The sequence below is a fragment of the Rana temporaria genome, chromosome 9 (assembly GCF_905171775.1).
Source record: "Rana temporaria chromosome 9, aRanTem1.1, whole genome shotgun sequence".
NCBI lineage: Eukaryota > Metazoa > Chordata > Amphibia > Anura > Ranidae > Rana > Rana temporaria.
In genome coordinates, this window is record NC_053497.1 from 6306394 (window position 1) to 6314309 (window position 7916).

Sequence of the window (7916 nt, forward strand, 5' to 3'; positions counted from 1 at the left end):
TAATGATACCCTATATCAGGGGTCTCCAAACTATGGCTCTCCAGTTGTACAGGAACTACAATCCCATTATGACTGTGAATGTCAGAGTTTTACAATGCCTCATAGAAAATGTAGTTCCACAACAGCTGGAGGGCAGTAGTCTGAAGAACCTTGCTCTATTAGATGGGGGAATGTTCAAGGAGCAGAGGCTGAGGAATCCACAGGATGAAGAAAGCAGAAGCAGGAAGATCCTTTCACTGCATGTCCACAGTTACAGCTTCCCCTCCAGCAAGGAGTGACATCTTAAAAACTTCACTTCAGGTCTTCAGAGTAGCAGTTAGAGGCCCATTCATCAAAATGGCACACAAGTCTGTCTTTATAATAATACCCTATATCAGGGCAAACTATGGCTCTCCAGTTGTACAGGAACTACAATCCCATTATGACTGTGAATGTCAGAGTTTTACAATGCCTCATAGAACCACAACAGCTGGAGGGCAGTAGTTGGAAGATCCCTGCCCTATTAAATGGGGGAATGTTCAAGGAGCAGGGGTTGAGGCGTCCACAGGATGAAGGAAGCAGAAGCAGGGAGATCCTTTCACTGCAGGTCCACAGTTACAGCTTCCCCCTCCAGCAAGGCATGACATCTTAAAAACTTCACTTCAGGTCTTCAGAGTAGAAGTTAGAGGCCCATTCATCAAAATGGCACACAAGTTTGTCTTTGTAATGATACCCTATATCAGGGGTCTCCAAACTATGGCTCTCCAGTTGTACAGGAACTACAATCCCGTTTTACAATGCCTCATAGCGCATGTAGTTCCACAACAGCTGGAGAGCAGTAGTCTGAAGAACCCTGCCCTATTAGATGGGGGAATGTTCAAGGAGCAGAGGCTGAAGAGTCCACAGGATGAAGAAAGCAGAAGCAGGAAGATCCTTTCAGTGTAGGTCCACAGTTACAGCTTCCCCCTCCAGCAAGGCCTGACATCTTAAAAACGTCACTTCAGGTAATCAGAGTAGCAGTCAGAGGCCCATTCATCAAACTGGCACACAAGTCTGTCTTTGTAATGACATCTTATACCTATATGATGAGGGAATGTTCAAGGAGCAGGGGTTGAGGGGTCCACAGGATGAAGGAAGCAGAAGCAGGGAGATCCATTCACTGCAGGTCCACAGTTACATCTTCCCCTCCAGCAAGGAGTGACATGTTAAAATGTCACTTCAGATCTAAATAGTAGGAGACAGAGGCCCATTCATCAAACTGGCACACAAGTCTGTCTTTGTAATGACATCTTATACCTTTTTTTTTTTTTTCAGGATCTGGAGCACCATCTTGGCCTGGCCATAAATGAAGTTCAAGCAGCAAAGAAGACCTGGTTCAACAGGACCATCAGCTCCATTAAAACAGCCACTGGAGTACAAGGGAAAGAGACCTCTTAACAGCCTGACTCTTGTAAAAAAAAAAAAAATTGTCTTTATGAAAACATGATACCTTCTGTTGCCTTCCTTGGCCAGATATTTTGGTTTGCTCTACATGTAAGAGGACCAGGAGGAGTGCAGCATGACAGGATGGTAGTTGGTCAATGCTTGTCAGTCACTTGTACGATTTAAGCACCTCTGGCCCTTGCCAACATTCTTCCACAGTCCTTGTAAAATAAAAAAACTGACACTAAGTGAAATTAGGTAGGTGGAGACCCGTACCCTCGCCGAGCGATCGTTTTCTCTTCGACCCGCCACGATTTGCTCGATACCATAGAGTTTCCATTTTTACCCTTTATTAATGATCATTGTCAGGAAACATTTTTTTTTTTTTTTACGCCAAGGATTTGTATTGAGATTCTGCTTACATGGTGACAGCTCTGCGTGGTCGGCAGCGGCTTGGTTACATTACTGTATTTCGAATTCGATGGCTAGCTCCTTAAGTACGTTCCCCTCTTAGCATTACAGTTGATTTGTTTTCAGGACGCTGCCATACATGTGTTTATAATGAGGTCATAACCTGAGGATCCTTCAATGCATTAACGAGCTTTGTGCCACCAACTTCTTTGGCATGGAGGATGGTTCAAGGCCAAGCTATAAAAGGCCTTTCTTTTCGGGAAGGCTGGATCCTTCTACTACTGAGATAAACAGATTGCCTCCTTATAATACGAGGCCCATGGGGGGGGGGGGGCGTTATTTCTATAGTAGAACGTTTATAAACGTGAAGGTAGGTCCTGGTTCCAATGCAGTACGGAAGTCTCTGACTTTGGAAAGAGTAATCACCCGAATAAAGGGGCCTTTCTCGTGTTTGGAGCCTCTATACTCCAGAGATCCGATAATGCAGTCTTGGTTTTTTTTTTCAGTTCTATATTAAGCAGATGGGGGGATTTGCAGCCACCAAGTACTTTACTAAGCTGTGTGGAGTCTTATCACAGCGCACTTTGTGGAGTTAATCCGCAGATACTATAACAGTCATTGAGAATCATTCGAAAGTTCGGATATCGCCTGCGCTTCTCTTATTTGCAGGCACTGAAAGGAGCTTTGTGCACTTCTCTCTGATTACCGTTGGGTTTTTTTCTCGAGCACTCGTCGCTTGTCTTTCTGACATTATATGTCCATTTAAGTCTCGCGTGTCACACCTACTGTTGTAGCTTTTTTTTTTTCTATAAACTCGGTTAAGCCTTCTTGGGGGCTCTTTTTGGTAATATATAGTGCCAAGAGCGAAGGAGCATGGTAACTCAAAGAATCGAGAGATCACATGCCTGTGTGTGTGTGTTGGGGGGGGTTCTCATTTATCCAGATCATGGTATAGCTTGTAGAAGTTATTCACATTCAACGGGACAATGTTGAAGGCATCCTATCGCTCATCCAAGTAGCTTGCTTAGTTCTGATGAGTGACGGGCACATACCCCAGCATTTATGTCCACGTGATTAGCTTGGTGACCTTAAGCCAACCTGTGGGCCTTGTGTCAAACACAAGGCCCACAGGCCGATTTCATGTGTCCCTCGCACCTCTATTGTAGCTGCAGCACCCCTTTGTCTCCGCCTTTCCTGGTCTCAGCTGACTCCAGCCCTCCTCTGGTCCCCCTCCACACCATGCTCTTCTTGCTTTCCAGCTCCACCCCCCAGGCTGACTCTGGTCCTCCTCAACACCCTGCACTTTCTGCTTCCAAGCTCCACCCCCAGCTGACTCCAGCCCTCCTCTGGTACCCCTTCACACCATGCTCTTCTTGCTTTCCAGCTCCACCCCCCCAGGCTGACTCTGGTCCTCCACACCCTGCACTTTCTTCTTCCAAGCTCCACCCCCAGCTGACTCTAGCCCTCCTCTGGTCCCCCTCCACACCATGTCCTTCTTGCTTCCCAGCTCCACCCCCCAGCTGATTCTGGTGGTCCTCCACACCCTGCACTTTCTGCTTCCAAGCTCCACCCCCAGCTGACTCCAGCCCTCCTCTGGTCCCCCTCAATACCATGCACTTTCTGCTTTCCTGCGCCAACCCCAGCTGACTCCAGCCCTCCTCTGGTCCCCCTCCACACCATGCCCTTCTTGCTTCCCAGCTCCACCCCCAGCTGACTCCATCACTCCTCTGGTCCCCCTCCACACCATGCCCTTCTTGCTTCCCAGCTCCACCCCCAGCTGACTCCAGCACTCCTCTGGTCCCCCTCCAGACCCTGCACTTTCTGCTCCCCAGCTTCTTCCCAGAAGTAGTACAAGGTAAGGGGGCTGCACTGTGATGTAAGGGAGGGTGGGTGACTCTTGAATTCGGATAGTGGGTTGGGGCTCTTGACATCTGATGCTCTAGACATCTAGTCTAACAGATACAACCAGCCGATTGAGGGCAACCATAATGCTGATGCAGCCCGCGATTAAATTAAGTTTGACAGCCCTGCTCTAAGGGTTTCTTCAGCTGTGGCTCTGTAAACTCCCATCTGATGGTGCCTGCATAGTTCCAGGTCCAACACCACACGGGAATGGACTTTCTGTTGACAGGGTCTCTTTAAAATGTAGTGAATACAGTTGTGTACAAGCTTCCACCTTCTCACATCCCAGCTCCGCCCCGGTGCTCAGACTTGCAGGCTTCTGAAGCCTCAGGTAACACAAATCACAAGAGGAGAAGTCGGCACTCAGAATGGCATCCAACAATGGTTATCCTTTTTTTGCAAAAACATGTATAACACCTGCAAAACAGCCAACGTATTTCGGCCGTTAGGCCTTAGTCATGGCCACGACTAAGGCCTGATGGCTGAAACACGTTGGCTGTTTGGATACATTTAAAGTGTAGAGCTACAACCGCTATGTTCTGACTTACAGACTCGTCCTCTTATGTTGGGCCTTACATTTGTTTGGAGTACGTTCCTGGCACTCATTAGAACTGAGGAAGCTACTTAGACAAGCAGCAAAACGTCGTCAGCATTACTGAACAAGTCCCGTTGGATGTAACCAACTTTTACAAGCTAAACCAAGAAATCAGTTTTCATTCGTCCGTTCTAAGCCAAGTTACGTTTTTTTTTTTTATTAGTCCGAATTCGGCTTTCGGAAAGCTGAAAAAGAAGGATGATCTGGTGAAAGCCCCACCCTTGGGCACTACGGATTTGCTTTATATTATTGTCCTTCACGCTGCTGGTGGGTAACGCCCATTTTTTGGCCTTCGAAAGGGCCAGCCGTGCATTGAGTAGCAGTTCACTGGATTTTGCAAATGGAGCAGTGGATTTCCTGAGCCGACTTCCAACAAGAAGTACGAGGTGATCAGCTGCAGTGAAGTGCCGGAATCCAGAAGACGAGGGTTCATTTTACCATTTTTTATATTTTTTTTTGCAGTTTTTGGGAATAATAGTTTAAAGCTGAACTCCAGGAAGATAAAAACAAATCAAAAAACAAATGAATGCATCCATACCCCTTTGCAATTGTGGCTTCCCCTGCACTGCATTTAGTCTAGTGGCTGTAAAAAGCACTTGCCTAATGCTGATTGGAGGAAAGAGCACAGGGGTGAGCTCATCACTGCACTGCTTCTTCTTTCACTGTCCAGTCATAGGCTGGGGGCAGGTCTAGGACAACCCTGGCTCAGAGGAAGCGGGTAAATGATGCGAGCAATTAGACTGAGAACATCTAGTGGCAGAGGGGGAAATCTCTAAATTGTAAATTAATTTTGCAAGAGCAGGGAGATGAGCTCTGCTCTGCACTGCTTCTCCTTTCACTGTCCAGTCATAGGCTGGGGGAGGGTCTAGGACAACCCTGGCTCAGAGGAAGTGGGTAAATGATGCGAGCAATTAGACTGAGGACATCTAGCGGCAGAGGGGGAAATCTAAATTGTAAATGAATTTTGCAAGAGCAGGGAGATGAGCTCTGCTCTGCTTCTCCTTTCACTGTCCAGTCATAGGCTGGGGGAAAGTCTAGGACAACCTGGGCTCAGAGGAACTGGGTAAATGATGCGAGCAATTAGACTGAGGACATCTAGCAGCAAAGGGGGAATTCTCTAAATTGTAAATTAATTTTGCAAGAGCAGGGAGATGAGCTCTGCTCTGCACTGCTTCTCCTTTCACTGTCCAGTCACAGGCTGGGGGAGGGTCTAGGACAACCTGGGCTCAGAGGTCGCAGAAAAGTACAAAAAAATCTGAATTGTGGGGGAATTTTTCAAGAGCAGGAAGATGAGCTTACCACTGCTTCTCCTTCCACTATCCAGTCATAGGCTGGGGGCAGGTCTAGGACAACCTGGGTTCAACGGAAGTAGTTTAAATGATGCAAGCAATCAGGCTGAGGACATCTAGCATCAGAAAAAAGTACCAAAAAATCTCTGAATTCTGGGAGGATTTTGCAAGAGCAGAAAGATGAGCTTTTCACTGCACTGCTTCTCCTTTCACTGTTCAGTCACAGGCTGGGGGCGGGTCTAGGACAACCTGGGTTCAGACGAAGTTGGTTAAATGATGCAAGCTATCAGGCTGAGGACATCTAGCATCAATCAAAAAAATCTCTGAATTCTGGGGGGGATTTTGCAAGAGCAGAAAGATGAGCCCTTCACTGCACTGCTTCTCCTTTCACTGTCCAGTCACAGGCTGGGGGAGGGTCTAGGACAACCTGGGTTCAGACGAAGTGGGTTAAATGATGCGAGCAATTAGACTGAGGACATCTAGCATCAGAAATAAGTGCAAAAAAATCTCTGAATTCTGGGGGGGGATTTTGCAAGAGCAGAAAGATGAGCTCTTCACTGCACTGCTTCTCCTTTCACTGTGCAGTCACAGGCTGGGGGAGGGTCTAGGACAACCTTTGCTCAGAGGAAGCAGAAAAGTACAAAAAATCTGAATTGTGGGTGGAATTTTTCAAGAGCAGAAAGATGAGCTTACCACTGCTTCTCCTTTCACTGTCCAGTCATAGGCTGGGGGCAGGTCTAGGACAACCTGGGCTCAGAGGAAATGGGTTAAATGATGCAAGCAATTAGACTGAGGACATCTAGCAGCAGAGGGTGAAATCTCTAAATTGTAAATTAATTTTGCAAGAGCAGGGTGATGAGCTCTGCTCTGCACTGCTTCTCCTTTCACTGTCCAGTCATAGGCTGGGGGCAGGTCTAGGACAACCTGGGCTCAGAGAAAGTGGGTTAAATGATGCAAGCAATCAGACTGAGGACATCTAGCATCAAAAAAAAAGTACAAAAAAATCTCTGAATTCTGGAGGGGGGATTTTGCAAGAGCAGAAAGATGAGCTCTTCACTGCACTGCTTCTCCTTTCACTGTGCAGTCACAGGCTGGGGGAGGGTCTAGGAAAACCTGGGCTCAAAGGAAGTAGTTTAAATGATGCACGCAATCAGGCTGAGGACATCTAGCATCAGAAAAAAAGTACAAAAAAAAATCTATGAATTCTGGGGGGATTTTGCAAGAGCAGAAAGATGAGCTCTTCGCTGCACTGCTTCTCCTTTCACTGTCCAGTCACAGTGATGCAAGCAATCAGACTGATGACATCTAGCAGTGGGGGAAAAAAGTACTGAAATCTCTGAATTGTAGATGAATTTTGCCGCATTTTTTATAAATTTTTTTTTGCTGGAGTTCTACTTTAATCGTGTATTCCGGCGTAACTTCCTCTTTCAGGGGCTCGTCTGCCGCAGTGTGGGGGGGTCTGCACTTTAGGTGCTAAACACAAAGCACGCGTCATTCCTTTTGAATTTTACATTGTTGCGTAGACGTCGGCTTACAGAATGGCAGGTTTTTTTGCACCTTTTTTTTTTTGTGTGTGTGTTTCTTTTTTTTTTTCTTTTCTTTTTTATTTATACTTGTTTGCGTTTTACTGGCTTCTGTTGCATCGGAAAAAAGTCGTTTGAAGTGTATTGCGGGTTACACACAAAAAAAAGGCACTGGTTTGTGTATATATATAAAAGTTTTTGGTTTATTTTGTATATCTATTTTTTTCTTAGTTTCTGTACTAATGCTAGCTACTGTAAAAGTTATATATATATAAAAATAACATGAAACCGCTGAAGATCTCCTCCCACATAACCCGCCGCTACCATCGTCTTCTATTGTTTTAAAACAAAAAAAAAAGAAACGAAAACGGATTATACTGTTCTTACTTCAAAAAGTGTGCAAAGTAGTGCTGGTTGTAGGTACAGTGTGTATAACGAAAAATATATGAAATACTATTAAATTGGAGAACCCGGTTTTCTGATTCATTGTCTGCAGTGCTGATTCATGTTGTCGCATTGCGACGCCGAGTTTTGGATGACGCCGCTTCTCACCCCCCCATTGGACGGACATACAGTATAAAGTGAGTACACCCCTCTGTCATATTTTTGTAAATCTTTTCTTCTATCTTTTTCATGTGATAACACTGAAGAAATGACACTTTGGGGCAGATTCACATACATTTAGATAGGCGCAGCGTATCAGAGATACGCCACGCCGCCGTATCTTACCTGGCTTTAAGTCGAATCCAGGAAGATTTCGCACCGTAAGTTACGGGGGCGTAGTGTATTTCTGGC

At 46.0% G+C, this 7916-nt stretch overlaps 1 protein-coding gene across 2 annotated transcripts in view; it reads left to right on the top strand.

The window, feature by feature from the left end:
* The window catches only part of RABGAP1 (RAB GTPase activating protein 1), a 197081-nt gene extending 189478 nt beyond the window's left edge, over nt 1–7603 (top strand). For both annotated transcript variants that reach the window (XM_040322729.1, XM_040322730.1), the window contains exon 26: nt 1294–7603. In XM_040322729.1, the coding sequence (XP_040178663.1) occupies nt 1294–1416 (123 nt within the window). In that variant the 3' untranslated portion in view covers nt 1417–7603. The remainder of the gene's footprint in view (nt 1–1293) is intronic.
* Nucleotides 7604–7916: the final 313 nt, after the last annotated feature.